This window comes from Ambystoma mexicanum, chromosome 3p, assembly GCF_040938575.1.
Source record: "Ambystoma mexicanum isolate Mex_15411 chromosome 3p, UKY_AmexF1_1, whole genome shotgun sequence".
NCBI classification, from domain to species: Eukaryota; Metazoa; Chordata; class Amphibia; order Caudata; family Ambystomatidae; genus Ambystoma; species Ambystoma mexicanum.
In genome coordinates this window covers 820512959-820533162 of record NC_090925.1, presented here as the reverse complement: position 1 = coordinate 820533162, position 20204 = coordinate 820512959, and the positions used below count along the sequence as shown (strand labels likewise).

General features: G+C 45.9%; 1 protein-coding gene across 2 annotated transcripts in view; it reads left to right on the top strand.

Annotated features, from left to right (window-relative positions):
- LOC138580945 (putative DBH-like monooxygenase protein 2) overlaps positions 1 to 20204 on the top strand; it is a 651459-nt gene that overhangs the window by 551768 nt on the left and 79487 nt on the right. For both annotated transcript variants that reach the window (XM_069651883.1, XM_069651884.1), the window contains one exon: positions 1044 to 1174. In XM_069651883.1, the coding sequence (XP_069507984.1) occupies positions 1044 to 1174 (131 nt within the window). The remainder of the gene's footprint in view (positions 1 to 1043; positions 1175 to 20204) is intronic.

The following is a 20204-nucleotide window of genomic DNA, read 5'->3' as shown; positions in this document are numbered from 1 at the left end:
ACTCTGTCACAATAATTATCCTTCATGGTTGTGTTTGTTGAGGAACCTGCAGAAGCCTGTCATGACCAAAAGGAACACCTTGTTATCTCTAGGCTTCTTGCTTTGTTTGTTAGAGTGGGATTCATTGCACATTTCGGTGTGCTAGGTTCCACACTCTCTGCAGTCTTAGACATCCAACGTACATACACACAGACAGCAGATAGGAACTTCCAGACTGATGGAATCTGCCATTGTTCAAATCCACTGTCACATCATGGGCACTCATTTACTCTCATACTGTGATCACTCCACTGCGTCTGTCCTAGTGTTACTTTTGGTTCTCTAACCCCACCCCTCCTGCTTGAGTTGTTTCACATACATCTATCCACCTTACTGGGAAGATTTTTCTCTGTGACATGTGAGCCCCCTGTGCCCATGAATCCTGTATCATGACTCGTGAACCACACCGCTACTCACACATGTCCAAATCCTCCACTGAATTCATAAAGCTGGGGCATTGATTGCATCTCCTCTCACATTTCCCCTGCATTGTTGTCCTTGTAAAAATTGCCTTCTTAATGCCAGTGACTGCATTGTGGGTGGCATTTCCTCGAACTCCCCAATCAATGCACAATGTCCCCTGAAATTAGTATAGCTCCATGACTTGCATTAGACTAGGCTGTACCACTACATAAGATGCCTAGATGCTGTCTGAGACAGCTTGCAGTATCTGCTTAGACTTTCCCCACTGGGAACATGTTCTTACTGAAAGACTCAGTGGCTGATGCAGGTGCATTAATGTCACAATCTTTTTTGGCTTCTACAAGTCTTCTTCTTGATGTTTTTTATACTTGGCTTAGCTTGTATGCCATAGAATTGGATTTGTTCCTTACTTTGAAAAGAATATCTGCTTTATAGGACAAATAAGCCTTGACCTTTGGAAAGAGGTCCTGCCTTCTTTTGCACACGGACAGTCATTTCATTAGATCAAATGCAGGCATCCTTGTAAATTGTAATGCTTCACATGGAAGCGTGTCACCCTTTCTCTTTGTCATTGGCCACAGGGAGGACTGGGCAGTCGCCAAGAAAAGTGCCTCGGCCTGCTGTACTACTACCCACGGGGCAAGATCTCTGGCTGCTTCAGTTATACGGACCTTGAGCATGTGGCCAAGGCTCTTGGCAAGCAAGTGTCCAGGTACGTGGGGCTGCTGCGGCACTGGCCATATGTGGGCAGCATTGGTTGGATGATTACCTTGTTGACTTACCATGATGGATAAAGCGTCATGGAGCACGAGGGTTGCAAAACGGAGCGCACATGTATGTTTTTCAAATATGATGGTACATTTTTGAACTAATACAAAAGAAAGTCTTTATTCTACTAAAGACAAAATATAAAGATTGCTTGCATTCAACTTTATTTGCTTGCAATGAGTAACAAAGATAAATGCATGGTAACAAACACAAGAAAACACATGGGAACTCTTTTTGCTCAAAGTCCACAGTCCATCCCTATTTGCTCCTCCCTCTGATCGCATGTCCACTTCCTTTGGTGTATCCCAAATCATGACCAACTGTAGACTGTGTGCAATTATCAATGAAGAAAACCTCATGGATGCCTTTAGCAAATCCTTCTGCCCTGCGACCTCAGCTTTGCTTGTTCTTGGAATCTGAAAAACAGGTGAGCCATTAAGATCAATCAGGGGAGGGACACTAGGGAAGAGAAGGTGGAAGAAAGGGATAATACTTGTTGCCAAGTCTTTCATTTTTTTTCTTTTTTTATTTAGCATTTGGTTAAAATACAAACCTTTAGCCAATTTATTAGTATTTAGTTATGTCACTTAAACAGTATTAAAAAAGTGTTGAAAACCATATACATAAAACAATATCAAGAAACAAAATGCATTTATGCAAAAGATAAATATTAAACAGTCAATAAATTAGACGTGTTTAAAATTGCTATTTGTTACCTTGCCATATTCCATATATGAAAAGCAGCTCCTGTTATAACAATAGACTCTGCGCTGAATAGAGTACTCCAAAATTGGTTACCAGCTATTGCCCTGATATTGTGCACAAATTCCTTGTAGCCAGCAAAATAGAAGGCCTGAAGGGCCTGACAAATGGGCCTCATTACAACCTTGGTGCTAAGTGCACCAACTTTACCACCATGGTGTAAACTCCGTTTACACCATGGTGGATGGCGGATTTACCGCCCCATTCCAAGGTGAGTGGGGCGGTAAATCCCCATTTCCCATTTTTGCCCCATAGGGCATAATGGGAGTGGGGAAGGCGCTAATTACGCCGCCGTAAATTACGGCAGCGTAATTAGCACCATGGCAGGTTAGCGCCATGGATTTTAACGCCTGCTAAAAGCAGGCGTTAAATCAGAATCAGGCGTTGAGGGTTAACAGTGGCGTTAACCCTTAACGCCTGAGTTGTAATGAGGCATTGCGTCAAAAGATGGCGTGCAGACTCAATATGGGCGTTACATAAACGGCAGAGCCTATGACAGCAAGCTAGTTTAATCCATCTACCTCTATTTCCCAGAGTCGGAAAAATATTGAGCCTTAGGTACAACATAAACCGCTGCATATTAGAAGGAAGTATTTTTGTCAAGTTGGTACAGAGCTGACCTTTACAAAATGACTGCATAGAATATATCTGATACATTGGTTTCTTACTTAAGGCTTCAATATTAGCCATTATATCTGCATCCATGTTTTTCCTTATTAGAACAAGAGAAACATTGGGGCATTCCAGTATCTTAAGGATGTCAATATCAAGATTGGCTAGATGTTTAAACGCAGAAACTTTAAGTTGATCAAGAAATATGTTGGCAGTAGTCCCCTTACATACAATCGAGCCATATAGCTAAAAACATTCTCGGCCTCAATAGGTGTACTACAAATCGAGAAACAGTTTACATCGCTGATGTAGCCATAATGAACAGATGGATTGGACCCCAAATTCACATTGAATGGCCTCTACCGGCACAGAAGAAGGGACCCCTAATATGGAACGTAACAGCTGGGACTCCAAGCTGTCCATCCATTTGATCATAGATTTCAGAAGTACCATACAAGATCATAGGAATGATACTTTTGTGATAAATTTCGACCATTCCCGCCATATTATTGCCTTCCTTGTTGCATATAAATCTCCTGATTGTAAACCATTTCTTCTTTGTTTTCAGAATGGTATATTCTCCATACTTTTGTGCCGATGGGATACGGTAGAGAGGAACCCCTAAGTATACATATCTGTCTACTACTCCCAGTACATCCTCGCCATAGTGCCACTTAAACCTAGTACTCAAATTCTTCTTTTTACCGAATTTCATAATTTTGGTTTTGTAACTATCAAAAGAAAGATCATTGGCCTGAACATACACAGCCAGGGCATCTAGAAATCTTTGTAGCCCAATTGGTGTATGACCCAAAATGACGGTATCATCGGCGTAACCAATCCAGGGTACTGGAATTGTACTGATATAGGGAAGTAGCTTCAATACCGAGACCCATATCTGCAACATATAGGTTATATATAAAAGGGGCAAAGGCACACCCCTGTTTCAAACCTGTGTTAGTTGGGATGCCATTAGTTCCTTCGCCCTGCTGGTTCACCCGGAGAGAAACCATGGTGTTAGTGTAAAGTGCTGCAATAAAGTATAATAATGACCGGTCAATATTCCAACTAATAAGTTTAGACCAAAGCCGATTACGGGAAACAGAATCAAAAGCTTTGGGGAAGTCAATGAAACACACGTACATGTTCCCATACTTTTCTTCCTGGCATGCTAATGATCGTTTGTAAGGTGCAAAGGTTATGCAATGTACCAAACGATTTACAAAATACCATTTGAAATGGGGATAACAGCTTCCTGGATAAGGACCACTACGTCAGCTTTCTCTGTAGTATACAGGAGAATATTTTAGGACTAATGTCTAACATAGCCAGGAGCCTGTAGTTGTTGGTGTTGTACCAATCACCCCTTTTGAACACAGGGCGATGAATTGATCTGTGTCAACTAGAAGGGAACACACCTGTGTTACGAATTCGTTGATAAAGCTTGTATAACATCTTGGCCCAAAATTCTGGATCGGTTTTAAAGATGAGCATATCCGGGCCAGGGGCTCTGGATCCATTCAAAGACTCCATGATAAGTCTTATATTATCGGCTGAGCGAATTCAATACTATAAGCAAATGGAATAGGGATTTACTAAGCCCCAGCTTATTATACAGCTTCAAGATGGCTGTCGTCCAGTCTGCCATGCTGATAGCATTACTCTCACTACCAGTTAAGCAACCGGCGAAGGAACGGAACAGGGACCAGCATTTCCTAGCAGCATTATTACGTAATAATTGAAAAAGATCTTTCCGGTCAACATTGTTCTAAGAAAATGTATGATTCCTTCGCCAATTTTTGTATCGAGCGCCCTCATGTGCCAAAAACTACTTTTTGTTTTCAAGGTTGTATAGCTTCGATTGCTTAATCTGCTTGCAACATCTCTCATCTTTCTCAGTATGTACTGCAATGTCAAAATTCTTGTAGTGCTGACCATTTCCCCTTGTTGGTTTAGAGGACAAATGCAGCTGTTTGTTAAAGAAGCCCATACTACTGAATACCTCCCAGCACTGATCAGCAAGAAACTGGGCTATTACCTGGGGGACGATTCCTAACAAATTCACTAATCTTACCCACATTACATTAATTGAATACTATACAATTCCCTTGGGTATTAACTGCTACCGAGATTGGTATGCAGCTTGGCCCAAGCCAAAGAAAGATACTCAAAATCCAGGGAAGTGTGGCATGGTCACTGATGTGATTGAACACAACATTAAATGCCTCATAATCATTCCCGCTACAACCATCAGCGAACACATAATCCAGATGGGAATAACTAGTAACATTGGTCCATGTCTGTTGACTACACCTTTTCTTATGGCCACCCACGTTCAGGCATACATGGTCCTGAGTAAGCATTAGTTGTAAACAAATATAGTCATAAGGAGTGCAGAGATTAGTGGCTTCAAATTGACCCTGCACCTCATAAGAAAGGTCACTGTGTAATGCCTGTATCAGGCTGGGGGAGTTTAACTCCCCCAAAAGAAAAACACCCCTAGCGGGCGGTTTTCATGCCAGAGAGCAAGAGTAACCTCAATGTTGATAACTATGGCCCTTGTTTCCACACCACCCGGAAGGTTATAGACGTTAATGATGAGTGTATGATGCCCAGCATTAGTCAAGTAGGCCGCCATGCTAAAGGTGGAGGTCCGAGCCATGTTAAACTAATGCATAAGTTACTGAGGTATCAATGGCCAGTCCACCCCTAGGTCTTCCCCTAGGGCCACTGTTGGCAAATGTGTATAGTATCTTGTATCCGTCGATGAAAAACACCTTTTTTTTACCAAGTCTTGTGTAATAAAAAAATGTCACACCTTTGGATAAGTGACTTGCCCGAGGGGTGAGACAGAAAGGAACTAAAACCTTGAGTATTCCAGCACAACCATTTCATTGACGCAGGACAGGTTTGAGATCAATGGTTACTCTAGGTGTAAATGCTTTTCCATTAGTGCACGTTATGTATTTATTTTAATTTTATAGAAATTAACCAGTTGTCGAACAGGATCTTGCTGTTACTAGTGTAAGCTTCTCACTCGTGATAGCACTGTTACTGACTGCGTGGAACAATTGTTGGTCTTTAATAGTACGCCTTTAATTAAGTCTTTAATAATATCAAGATTTACTTTATTTAGCTAAATCTGCATTCTTTGCCAAGCCCAAGGGCATCCTATAGTTGCATGTTTAAGGTATATTCCCGATGACATGTTTAACATGATGATCATGTAACTGTAACATCCATAAAAAGGCTTCTTTTCTCTTGCATACAGACCTGAATGTATGAAGAAACATGGCCAGCCAAACTTCTTTTAAGTGAGGGGAACAAAGAACAATGAACTCAAACCAAAAGAATCCAAAGACAAATAACAATGAGATCCAAGATGGCAGCTGTAGGTGTAGATTCTCCCTTCTCGAGACCATGTAACTAGAAGTCAGAAACAAAGAAGGCTAGGGAATAAAGGGAAGATAAAAAAACAATAGCCTAATGGGACCAAAAGAACAGGCATAGGATACTCCACCAAACTAGTGAAAGAATGAGAGGTATGAACAGAGGAAGGCACACACCAGGGGAGGGGAAGCTGTGGAGACCTGAGAGACGGAAGCTGACGAAGCCTTGAGAAGAGTGATGTTAGCAGGATCTTTGTTTATGCTGGCCTTGGTGAAGCTTAGAACGTCAGACCCCCAGTTTCAGGGTGCACTGAATCATGGAGGGAGCTGCATACACTCAGTAGAGAGGCCAACAGATGACAGATGGACCTTACCACCAGTGAAAGAACTGCAGGGAGTCCAGGAAACCCCAAGGAGCAGGAAACACTGGACATGCCACCAGAAGAGCTGTGAGAGATGGTATGAAAACGGGAGTGAAATGGCTAGTGGTCAGGGTGGGACACAGTGTGCTGCCAGCATGAGCTGGTGAGACCGCCCCGCTGGTATACAGAGTGAGAGATGGTGTGCTATGATAGGCAAATAAAGCAACCAAACCTGAAAAGCCGTGAGCAAAGCTCAGAGGGAGCGATAAAGATTACAAGAACACTGCAGAGTGGAGAGCAACCCTGGAGGTACGAGTTCATGATTTGATGATTTGAGCGTAGCACTGCATTGCAGGAAACATAGTCAAAGTACCTAGGCATCTTTAGGAGACTATGGGAGAAAGAGAGCTCTGATCTTTGTGAAGTAGTCCGAAGCAGGAGGCTGAGTGATGAGGATGTGGTGATCGTAGGGGTAGGGTAGCACCACCCGCTCAGTGTTGCAGTCCCCAGAGGAAGCACACAGAGGATCCGCCAGGTTCTGCAGTATATCACCAGCATCAATCATTGACAGTTGATAACCTGGGATATCCTGTTTTCCTTTTTGACCAAAAGCATTACTTCTGACTAAATTGCCCTGTCAATTCTAGATCCAGAACTTATTTGTCTATTAAGGGGTGATCATTTTGTAAGAATTCCATAAGGTGTGGAACATTTCCCTTCAATTGCCTCCTGAGAAATTATATTAGAAAATCCTTGAGAGGCCTGTAAGACCCATTCATCTAACACAATCTTCTCTTAATGTCGCAGAAATGGCCCTACTATGCCCTCATCTTTGGGATTAAAGAAAGGGTACACCTATCAAAGATTTCAGTTGCTCATCGTGACTAGCCTTTTGACCATCTGCCTCTACTGAAGCACATCTTTGATTGGAATATGGGAGACAAACCGTATCCCCAAGTCGATGAAGAGACTCGAAATCCTCTTGGTGGACATCTTTGGGAGACTTGTGGGGCTGAACAATTAGCTAATTGGTTTCTTTCTTTATCCTCTGGGATAAAAAACCTTTATGAATAGAACATCCTTTTTTATTGATGTCTGTTCCTTGACCAAAGAGATGAAGGTCCACACAAACAGCCCTACCACTTTGATAAAGATTACCCAACAAAGCAAAAAGGGGGTATCCTGTTGATGGCAAGCCTCCATGTTCACTCATTCATTAACAAGAGCTTCTTCTGTGTTCGGACTGTATAGAGGAGTTTACATGTTTGAGGTAGTTAATCTCTACCTTGATGTCTAAAACTTTCCAGTATTCCAGTCAGTGGGGCAGTCATATTGATTAGTTTTGTACTAAGGATTTATTTGTCTGGTCACTATGCATTTTATGTGCACACAAGGTTTTGGTGATGGAGTCTGATCAACTCTTCCATGCTATAGTTTCTTACCTCTAAGTCCATGCTTCTATGACCTCAGTCACTCATGTTTTCAAGTTAATGGAAACATGGTTATTTATGTTTTATGCCATGGTCATCCATGGACAATATCCATGGATGAGCATGGTTTGATTTTGACCATGGTTAACCCCTAAGAACCCCTAAGAACCATGGATGGTAAATTGCTCATCGAAGTGGGCTCCAAGTGGCTGTTGGGCTGCCCGGAATTGCTGTTGGATTCGCTGACTCCCAGGAAAGCTCGAGCTAGGACATCAGCGTTTCATCTACAAGCGCCGTGCGCAAGAGGAAGCTCTCGGACGGCGAAACGCTGTATTGGACAGTAAATCCAGCTAGCTGCTCCCTCTTTCTATCTTGTTCCAGTCACTCTTCAATTGCTCCGCCCCCTGTATGCTCCACACGGCCCCCTGCTTACGCCAACCGCCTACTTAGCCCTCGCGCACGCGCATCGCACACGCGCATCGAAGTGGGCTCCAAGTGGCTGTTGGGCTGTTAGGCAGTGAGGCTGGGAGCACGGGTCATGTAAATTGCTATCACTCATTAAATTCACTGTTTTAACTTGCACGTTCGGATTCAATGGTTTCAAGTCTGCGCAGTGGACGCCCCTTGAAATCGTCTCCCAGTAAAATTACAAAAAAAAGAAGAAAAAATAAAAAAATGTCACTGCCTAAAGACTTTGGGAAGAGCAACGCTCCGGGGTTGTGTGAAAGCGCTGGTGTAGCGGCGAATTGGGGTCCAATTACTGATCAGGACTTAATAAAACATGAGGTGGCATTCTCCTACGCGCGTGCACAGGCACTCGCAGCGGTAGTGAATGGGTCTCCCCCCTCTGAGTCTAAATTGCCCCCTAGGAAGCCTACACCCAAACCAGCATGCGGATGGATACCGAACCCACACAGCCGGAACTCCCTATTGAATATACCCCCTCGTCCCCCTCTGATAATTCCATATAGCTCCGGTGGTACTTGCTGCCCTTGAAAAATGGGTAAGGTTATCGGTGGGGCCCTCGACACCAGTTACCTTTCCGGGGTGCAAAAGGGCTGATGTGCATATTCACTGTAAAGATGTTCTACACATGGAGGACTTAAACATCTCCACACCACCTCTAGCCAATGTACCCGAGTCTACCAACTTTCCTGTCTCTAGCTCGTGGCCATTGTCCCCTACCCGGCCATCTTCCCCCATCCCGTTTCCACCTGGTATTACTAAATTGGCAACGGATCCTTTGAATTCGCCCCCTAAAAAAGATTTGAACCACCCACTGGGCTTTGATATTCTGGAACCCACAGGGGACATGCAATCTCTTGAAGCATCCTATCCGGTTCTAACAAGAATACTTAACTTATTGGATCGTGGACATGAGTACACGCACTATGAATTAAGAGATTGCAAAGCAGCATTGACTGAAATTTTACAAAAAATTAACAAATTAGAGGGCTTCATATTTGCAGATAGCCTTAGACAGGTGTCAGACGCCGTAAACCGTCGAAAAGGGAAGTCTCTTCAAACAGCTCCGTGACTACTCAAACAGATGACTTGGATGTCCCAGTGAATGAATCTAACATCACGAATGCTCCCACAGTTACTTATGCATTCCCTCAATCTTTTGCGCAAACTCTGATTGCCCCTAGACCTGATACTACATGCCAAATCCTTACGCATGCTCAATTATGTAGGGAAGTTGCATCACACGCTGAAAAGATAGAACAGCTGCTATTCTTTCTCCAACCTAGCCAGGAGGAGGACAAAGTGGGGCCTTCTTTAACCTGCATGGAGGGGGGTCTGGTTGTTTATCCAGATAGCCCCTCAGCACTAACTAAACTATTTGAGACCACCTCCCAATCTGACCCTGCGCTTGATAATATTCCATCTGCTCCTGTTAACAGGCAATCTGCTGATGATGACAGTCTCCCGCAACTTGCAGAGCGGTCCTTTATCTCTAGGAAGGAAAAAAGATTATTCTTCCGTGCCTTGAAAAGGAAAGCAGATCGAAAAAAGGCGTCCAAAACTTCCCAAGAGGAATTGATCCCCCATGTAAAAGTAAATGGAAAAAGTAAAATAGAAATTGGGAGGAATAGTGCAGCCAAGTCCCTGCCCAAGTCTGCAGTATTGAAAATCCCTGCAAATGACTTGGACCCCGATGAAACAATTTCCAACAAAAACCCAAAGAACGGCCCCTGCAAATGACGCATTCTCTCATTGAGGAGCTAGGACCCTCCTCATCGCAGACGCAACTACCTAACATTTTTAAACCTATAGATAACAAAATCACTCAAAGAGGTAGGGTAGTTGCGACTCCATCCCGCAATAGTGAGATGGAGATGGGCATGGAGACCGCCGCTGTGATGGTCGTAGGAAACGATGAACGCCGTCAGTCCTTTCACTCCGGCAATGATCGGGAGACGGTTAAGAAGTCTTCACTTGCGCAGGACTCAGAGAGGAGGTGAGAAGCAAAACCAGCACGACTCATCTCCAGGTCGGCCTGGGGGGGACTCTGAAGTATTGAGGGAAGCATCGAAACAGTCCACCACCATCATAGGATGGGAGATTATCTCATTTAAGAATGGCATAAAGCGACTTAATCGTTCAGCTCTGATGCAAGCCTTCAATCGCATCCCCGGGCTGCATACGTTGCACACAAATGATATTGAATGGATAACATTGCCTCTAATTCAAAACCATCGTATGGTGTGCAAGGTGCAATCGGCCATTATCACCAACCTACTCCTGCAATACACAGAGGAGATACGTTTTTTTTTTTAACTATATTTATATTGACATTGTACATACAAGGTAGGATGAAACGGCAATCCCCCCCGACCATACAATAGGCATACAGACAAGGATGTCAACATTTTTTACTTTTAATCCCATTCCCCCACCCTCCCCGCCCCCCCCAATTTTGCAACATACCAAGTTTTGAGGGCCGGTGCTGCGATAAGCCCGGAGGGTACATAATAAAGCATATTTTTACAGACGCATTGAAACACATTCGTCATGGAGGAGAACTGCGGTCCATTCCTGTGTGAATTCCGAGACTTTGTCATTTTTCACTGCTGTAAGCTTTTCATATGTAAAAATCGACCTTAGTTTACAAAGCCATTCATCCTTGGATGGTGCTAGAGCTCTTTTCCATTTTTGGGCCAATGCTAGCCTCCCCGCCCTCAGCATGGCCCCGATGACCCTCGGGAATGCACTCTGTTCCGTTTCCGGCATGGGGGTACCCAGGAGGATTTCTAGAGGGAGTAGCGATGGACTGAACCCCTCTACATCTTTAATCCAGCTGAGAAGCTCCGACCAGTACACCTGAATAACCGGACATCCCCACCACATATGGAACCAAGTGCCCCTTTGGTGAAATAACCTAGGACAGCAGGGGGATACTTCTACGAACATTCTGGACAGGGTGGCCGGGGGGCAATGCCAGGAATGGAGAATCTTGAAGCTGTGCTCCATGGCTGCGGTATAAAGGGTACCGGTGAATATAGTTTTGAAAATTGCCCTCCATGTGTGGTCATCCAACGTCATGCCCAGCCTTTCTTCCCAAATTCGTTTGAAAGGTTGCCTACCCTCCAAGTTAGCCGTTATCAGAGTACTATATAACTTGGACAGAGAGCCCTTCCGAGAGACACTTTTAGCTATTACATCTTCAAAGGGGGTGAGGGGGCGATTAAGGTTGTCAGCCCACCGGGGGTGGGACAGAATTCCCTTCAAACGCAAATACTCAAAGATCGAGGGTGGTTTGTCACCCAGTGCTTCGGTCAATTGTTCGTAATCTATGAAGCCCTCTTCGCGGGAGAGTTGGGAAACCCTCTCCAGACCCATGTCTGACCATGCTTGAGTGTCACGGAAACCTCTGGTGTCTAGATTGATAGGGGGGCCCCATAACGATGTTAAAGGGGACGGCCAGGATGACAGCATTTTGTTATCTTTATTCGGTTTCCAGACTGCCCATAAAACCGCTAATGTGGGGTGCGCTTTAAGATGGGAGGGGAGGGTTTTAGGGGAGGTCCATAGTAGATCTCTAACTTTTTTCGGATGGGTATGGATATCCTCAATGTATGTCCAATATGTCCTCATATCCTCTCTCATGTGCTCCAACATCACCCGGAGCTGAGCTGCTTTATAGTATAGTCTAAAATCAGGAAGGCCGAATCCACTGTGAGACTTCGGAAGGGTCAAGGTGGAGAATTTGACTCTTGCTCTCCTCCCGTCCCATATAAAATGGAGGACTCGGGCATGTAAAACCTCGAAGAAGGCTTCAGGAATGACCACAGGGAGGGCTGCAAAAAGATACAATAAGCGAGGTAAAATGTTCATTTTAACCGTAACCATACGCCCAAACCAAGAGAGTGTAAGAGGCGCCCAGCGTTTGAGGTCGCTGCTAATCTTGGCCAAAATCTCCAGGAAGTTACACTGATATAGTAGCGAAAGGTACCTAGGAACGCAGGTGCCTAGATACCTAGTGGATACTCGTTCTATTCTTACTCCCAATAATTCGGAGCGATCCCCAATGTCTTGGTCCCCGGGACCCATAGGCATAATACTAGACTTGGATGCGTTTATCTTAAGCCCCGAAAAGGCCTCATAGAAGTTTATAAGATCGAACAATCTAGGTAGTGAGACCTGGAGGTTGGTTAGATAACCCAAAATATCGTCGGCAAACGGGGAAAGTTTAAAGTCGCAATCACCACAGCGTACCCCTGCAATTTCCTGGTCCACTCTGATCGCTATGGCCAGGGGCTCCATTGCCAGAGCGTATAGAAGGGGAGAAAGAGGACAGCCTTTCCGGGTTCCTCTAGATAAGGCCAGGGGTTCCGACGTGCCACCATTAACCAAGACTCTTGCCGTGGGGCCATTGTATAGTGTCGAGACCCACCTACCAAAATTCTCCCCGAGGCCCATTTCCTGGAGAACTCTACTCATATAAGGACACTCGACTCGGTCGAAGGCCTTTTCAGAGTCTAAAGCAAGCAAGTAGCCCTCTACCCCCTGCCTCGAAGCCTCATGCATGAGGCCTAGGGTCTTCCGTATATTATCCGAACCCTGGCGTCCCGGAATGAACCCTACCTGATCTCCATGTATTAGTGAGGGGAGGAGCTTTGCCAGTCTGTTCACCAGAAGTTTGGCCAGGATCTTAACATCCACGTTAAGAAGGGATATAGGGCGATATGAGTGACACTGGGAAGGGTCCTTCCCCTCTTTGGGGATTACTACTATCAATGCTGACATCATTGAGGGTGGGAGGCTGCCTGATCAAGTGCTGAGTTAAACATTTTGGCTATAAACGGGGTTAGCGTTGACCGATAGGTCTTATAAAACTTGACTGTGAACCCATCGTCACCTGGGGCAGTCCCACTCTTCAAGGAGGATATGGTATCTATTATCTCTTCTGGAGTTACGGGGAGATCTAGTATATCTGCCTTTTCGGGTGAGAGGCCGGGAATCGGGAGGGAGTCCAAGAAGTTGTCGATCTCGGTTCCGTCCCCTGCATATTACGAGCAATACAGGCGCTCATAATACTGCCGAAAGTGTTCAGCTATTTTATTATCTCTTGCCGTTGATTCCCCTCCCGGTGGACTGATGGAATTCACCCTCCTACTATTTCTGAGCTCACGGAGCCTCCAAGCTCATATTTTATCAGCCTTTTCCCCTTTTTCCATGTACTTCTGTTTCAAGAAGGACAGCTTTTTTTCTGTTTGTCCCACCTGGAGGTCTTGCATGCTTGAGCGCAACCTTTGGAGTTCCTCCCACTTTCCGGGGAACATTTGCGTTTTTAGTTTCCCTCCCGGTTGGATAGCCTCTATCTTTTCCCTCAATAATTTCTCCTCTTGGCCCCTCTCCCTCTTTTTTCTTGAACCTGTCTCGATGAGAATGCCCCTAATGGTCGCCTTGAATGCCGCCCAGACTCCCATAACCCCGACCTCCCCATTGTCATTGATAGAAAAGTATTCTGTAATAGCTGTCAGGAGGGATTGCCGTACCTCCTTGTCGTGCAGAAGGAGGTCGTTACACCTCCATAGGGACCCAGGTGGCGAGGCCGGGGGCATACCCATTTTTATTCTAACCAAGTCATGGTCCGTCCAGGGAACCACCTCTACCCCTGATTCCGTGACCTCGCCCCGGAGCGTGGAGTCGACTAAGATGTAATCAATACGGGAAAATGTAGCATGAGGTTTCGAGAAAAATGTGAAGTCGGGATCACGATCTTGTTTAGTGTGGTGTGTGTCGCTCAAGCCCAGATCTTCGTTAACTGTTTGAAAAGCCTCAGCCAATATTTTATGGAGCCCTGATTAGGACATGGGTTGGGGGAGCTCCTGTCTCTGTCAGGGCAAAGAACCATGTTAAAATCCCCCCCAACCAGTAAAGTACCCTCAGAAAATGCTATAATTTTCTCTCTCATCCCCATCCAGAAGCCATCTTGCGCCTCATTTGGAGCATATATACAGACCAGGGTGAACAGCCGACCCCTCACCTCCCCTTAAACCATCATATATCGTCCTTCCAGGTCTGACCTCTGAGCTTTGAGAACGAAGTGTGCCCCGGGAGAGACCAATAGGGCAACTCCTCGTTTCTTAGCCTGGAAGGACGCTGCATACACTTGTTCAATGGCTTTAGCTCTCAGCTTTGGTTCCTTGTCCCTAACCCAATGAGTTTCTTGTACAAATAAGAATTGGAGCCGGAGCCTTGAAAATTCCCTCACCAGCAACGACCTTTTAGTGGGAGAGTTGAGCCCCCGCACATTTAACAAACCCACTGTCAAAAATTGAAAGGAATCATCCATCATAGCGATAGTAAAAGCTTGTGTCTCCTTTTTCGGGACGGCTAATTCCAGTGCTCCCGCAGTACTTCCGCCCCCCGCTAAAGTCAAAGAACAAATCTGCAGTTACAGAACCGACCAGAAAACTTGGCTTGACCCAACTAAAATCCTCTTGAACAAACCCCAACTTTTCCCTCCCCCTGCCCTCCTCCCCCCTGAACGCCTGGTGGACCAGCGGCTTCATCCTGTCGCTGAGCCAGGCCACCCTTGTCTCCCTCCTCCGGGCTCTTGAGCTCTTCAATAACAACAACTTGAGCTCCCCCACCCCCCGTCATGTTCAGATTGCAAATAATTACAGTGCTCCCCCCTCTGGCATAAAGAACGAACTTGACCGTGAAGCTTCTTGGGGTTCCTCAAGTGTCAGGTTGACCAGGGGACGTCGGAGCCACTCTTCTGAACTTCCTGTGGCCTCAGACTTTACGTCTCTCCTCTGAAGCCTTAATTCCCCCGGGGCCAACCGGCTCTCTTCCGTGCTCTTGCTCTCCCACTTCCATGTTTGGTTCTCCGAGAAGTTCTCCCGACACCCTACGAATGTCATCCTCCGTGACCAGGGCATATTTGTACCCTTCCAGTTCAAAGGAAAGTGAAAAAGAGTATTCCCATCTATATCGGACCCCCTTGGTTTGGAGCATTTTCGTCAGCGGGGAGCAGAGTCGATGCCTTGCCAGGGTGAAGGCGGACAGATCCTGGTACACCGAAATCCAGGCCCCCTCCCAGTCCACCGGGCCCTTCTTACGTGCCAGTTCCAGAATTTTGTTCTTCTCCGCGAAGTAGTGGAAACGTACGAGAATGGACCTGGAGCCCCTGTTGACCGCACCCGTCCTGTGAGCTCTATCAATAGTGGGTTCATTCGTGTTCGCCCCTCAAAGAGAGATCCCACCACCGCATTTACAGCTTTGATTATGTCCATTTGCGTTTCACCTTCTTGCTCCGGGAAGCCCAAAAAGCGAAGATTACAGCGACGTTCTCTATTCTCTAAGTCATCGAGCTTTAGGGAGCATTTCTCTTCTCTCCTCTCGAGTTCCGATAAGCGCATGTCGAGTTGCATCTAGAAAACGTCATTTGAGGCTGTGTTGTTTTCAAGCGTTTAGACCCGGTCGTCTATATTGTCCACTTTTTTATCCAGGGTATCCAACCGTAGCGTTATGTCTTCTCTGAAGCATCTTATTTCCTCCAGGAGGGCAGCCATACCTTTGGTGACTGTGCTAGTATCAGACATATACAGGTGCGTCGGGGCCGCCATCTCAGGGCGATCTTGGGGGCAGGCGCCGAAATTTCTGTAGGTCCTCTTTCCAGGTCATAGGCTCTCCCCGACCATCTCCACAAGGGCTCCCCCCGGATTCCACAGACCAGGCGGGCTGCGCCGCTGGGCCCCCCAGCAACTCTGGGAGGATTTCTCTGTATACGGCCTTAACTTTACACTCTCCGTTGAGGCGGGGGGTTACTCGAGGCAAATCGTCAGGATTGACTTGGGGCACTCTCATGCCACGTGGGACTCGCCGAACTTTCGTCACACCCCACCTGTGAAAAGCAGAGTCCGGGGAAGGCCGGACGAGGGAGGGACGAAGGGACCGCTGCAGGCCCCTCTTGCTTGACTCAATGAAAATTGCACAGGAAATTGTTCGGTTACGCTTTCAGATCTTATTTATGAGAGTTACACCTGTTCTGTTGTTTTCAGCTTCCAGAACTGCTTAATTTCTCCAATTGTCACCTTCACCTCACTGCAAAGTACTGTGCCGAGGAAGATGGAGGCCTGTGGATCGAGGATTACTATCCGTGGACGGCTAAAACTTCTGAAATGGTCACACGTAAATGCACACTCTCGGGTATTTTCCTCAAGCCGCCCTAGAACTTTGGTGCTGGTCTGCTTCTCCATGCGGCGGCTCCGAAACGAAAGTATGCATCTCAGCCCTCTTTGCCAGCGCAGACCTGGAAAAAATGCTCTTCCTGTCGGGTCATGTACACCGCCGGTGCCGCAGCCTGCCTTGCCTGCGCTCTCGCTGTGTCGGGCTCCTCACGTCTCTCTACAGACACTGCACCCCCAGCGATCTCTAGGCCGGGGTGCAGGCAATGAGACTTGCTCGCTCGACAGAGTCAACAACGACTTAAAAGTACTCACAGGCTGCCTTTCTGATTGGTGATATCGCAGGGAACAGGCACCGGTCGCTTCACTCCTCCGGGCTCTTCTTTTGGCCCCTAGCAGCCGACGGGATCACAGGAAGCCGCAGGCCCCAACCCCTCCGCGGCTCTCCGTTAGTTCCTGCGGAGCGCGGGGGAAGGAGGAGCTCCCTCTCCCTCCTCTCTCCAAAGGCCTGAACTCGGCGAATTCTCCGCGCCAGAAGATCGGAGTTGGGGCCTGCGGGGGCTCCGCTGCGACAGCAATCCGTGGGAGGGTCGGCACTGTTCTCCTGGGGGTCTGGGGGGCTCAAGTCCCTCTTACGGCGCTCTTTGGAGGAGACCAGTGCAGATGCGTCAGTGCATCTCTGCGCCCCCTGGTGGTCCCAGGAGTTACGTTTTATTGGACTAATGCCGGATCCGTTCGATTCAATCGATGATGCTATCTCTTTCAACGAAACGCCTCTGGTGCCTCCCCCTCCGCAACTGCCAAATTCGGCCCGGGTGATTCTCAGAGTGGGGTGAATGCAGAGGTAATTGCACAACTAGTAAGCCTATCTAACACCAGCAAGGACTGGTCATGGTTAGCCGCCTTGCAAAATACTCGAAACCCAGCTATGAATAATATTCCTCATTAAGTAGCCTGCTCCCCTATCTATCTTGTCTTGGAATTCATGTGGGTTTAGCAATCTAAAGTCATAGTTTAGTAACCCTCATTTAGGAATGGAGTGTGATATCATGTTATGCCAGGAAACTATGTGTGCCCACAAACTCTTGCTGCCCGGTTACACTGTTCTCCAAACAAAGGCGAAATGAGGCACAAGTGGTCGGCCGTACGGGGGTCTGGCGGTATGCATAAACACCAATCTAAATGCATTGGTGCTAGATGTTTTTAATGCAATTGCAATGATGGCCATACTAGTTATGCTTAAGGGTTCTCGGCCAACTCCTCTTCATTTGGTATCCCTATATCACAATCCAGCAATGGTCAACCAAACATGTGCATTTCAGGAGCTCGACACGTTATTTGACGAAATTCTCACTCTGCATCCTACATGTGACATTGTATTAGGAGGGGATTTCAACGCCTATTGTATGAAAACTAGACTTAACCCTGCAGCTTGTGGGGGCACTCATCAAACGTGGCATAGAGGTAGATTGTGTGCGAGAATATTTAGAATCTTGTGAACTTGACATCCTCCCGTTCTGCACTAGGGTTGGGTGCCATACCTGCAGAAGAGGGGATAGATCGACTTGCATTGACTATTTTGCCATATCGCGAGGGTTGCAGTCGCACTCCAAGAACATCACAATATATGATCCTGGGTATAGTGACCATTACATGATCCATTTGAATCTCCAATTGGACGTTGTGCACTTACCCATGGACCATCAACAAGGGTTTCTGGAAGGGGATTGGCCTGGCCTGTCAATTCGATGGGCCACCAAACTTTGTGATAGCGCAAATGATATGATCTCTGCACATCTGAATTTATATTGCAATTCTGGTGTCCATCGTAACTCGCCAAATCGAGAGATTGACGCTATAGCAAGAATAACAACTGAAGTAATACAATCCTTGCGGGCGTACACACCGCCCTCCGAATCAAGATCTACCCCGCAAAATTCTAATTTCATTCTCGAAGCTAAAAGATCTAAGAGGGTGGCTTTGCGATTTATTCTTAAAACCGCACCCACATGGGGGTATTACTTGATAGAGAAAAAAAGTGTTTAAAACAGATATCGGAATAGATGAAGAAATCATAGGCAATTTAATTCATAACCAGGACAACCAGAAAATGTTTAGTACACTTTGCCACAGGGATAAACGATCCACTTGAGCTTTGCTTAGGGCGGGAACATCCGCACTCACCTCAGACCAGTCCTCATCGATTCCTGCACAGACCTGGAGGACTTATTTTGAAAAAAAATTTGCCATCCCAACAGCCTTTGTGGAAATCGAATATAAATGGACCTGTTTATCCCCTGCTTCCTTTCCGCTATGGGATATCTGTACTATTGCAGCAACGATAACTTCCCTAAAATATTCAAAAGCAGCAGGCCCAGATGGGATCCCACCCTGTGTTCTTAAACGTCATCCAGATATGTGGGCTAGGATCTTTAAGAAGCTTTCTGATAACATGCTGACAACTGCAGACAACCCCCCTTCATGGCTAAACTCCATCATTGTACCAATATACAAAAAAGGAGTAAGGTCTCAGCCATGTAATTTTCGTCCGATACCGCTAATTGATACTGCTGCTAAAGTGTTTGCGACCTTGCTCTTGGGGGAATTACAAGCGGTTATTGGAGAGTTTAAGATCTTGTCCAAGTACCAAATTGGATTTCGCGCTAGGATGGGTACTCCTTTAAATGCTACAATTATGGCGCATCTCCTAGCCAAGCATAAAAATAGGGACTCTGGCCCACTATACATGGCTTCGATAGACCTTACCTCCGCCTTTGATTCTGTCATACGCTCACTTTTGTGGAAAAAAATGGCTGCTATGAATATACCTGAGTATATTATACAACTGATATCCAAGCTCCACACGAACACCACCTATTTGGTAAGGGTGAATAACGAAGTTGCAACAACACATCCAATAAAGCTTGGTCTGGGTGTTAAGCAAGGATGTAACTTAGCAGCCACGCTTTTCAATCTCTATTTATGTGGCATTAACGACATTTGGAATAACCTGATTTCTTATCCAGCAAGGCTTGGCCATCTCAAAATACAATGGCTAGCCTTTGCGGACGATATTGTATTATTTGATCGTACGCCCAAAGGTATGCAAACTAAATTAGATCTATTTGCATCTTACTGCTGTACCCACAACCTGAAATGTAATGTGGAAAAATCTAATATAGTAGTATTTAGGAATCTCAAGAGAAAGAACATCACACGCAATTGGAGGATTGAAAACTTTCCTATAACCATAGTCCCTGAAATTCGATATCTTAGTTATCCTATAACTGACTCCCACTCTTTGGCAATGTGGAGAGAGGTACTACATAAGAAAGCGGCTCCCCTCTCCACACAAATGCGGATAGTATATCTAAACTTTTGTAAATTCTCATTGCTGCCACTACTGCAATTTTACATCTTAAAAGTGGAGTCTGTCATCCTTTTTGCTTTAGACAAGTGCCTAGCGAATATCAATAGTTATCTTGATCAATTACAAGGTTGTATGTGGAAGGGGGCTTTGAGGTTGGCCAAATCCACACCAAATATTGTAATAAGGCAGGAACTTGGTATCACTGCTCTTTCTGCACGCCGTAACTGGCGTTTGTTGGCTAACTTCGCCAGAATGTTATATCCACCTGCTAACTGTTTGTATGAAGATCTGGGTCAACAAATGGTCGCGTCTGAACGATCTTCGATCACAAATTACTACGCACAAATGGTTCATTTATTGGACGAAATTGCACTTGTACCAGCAGACTTAGAATTCAGACCGGCTTA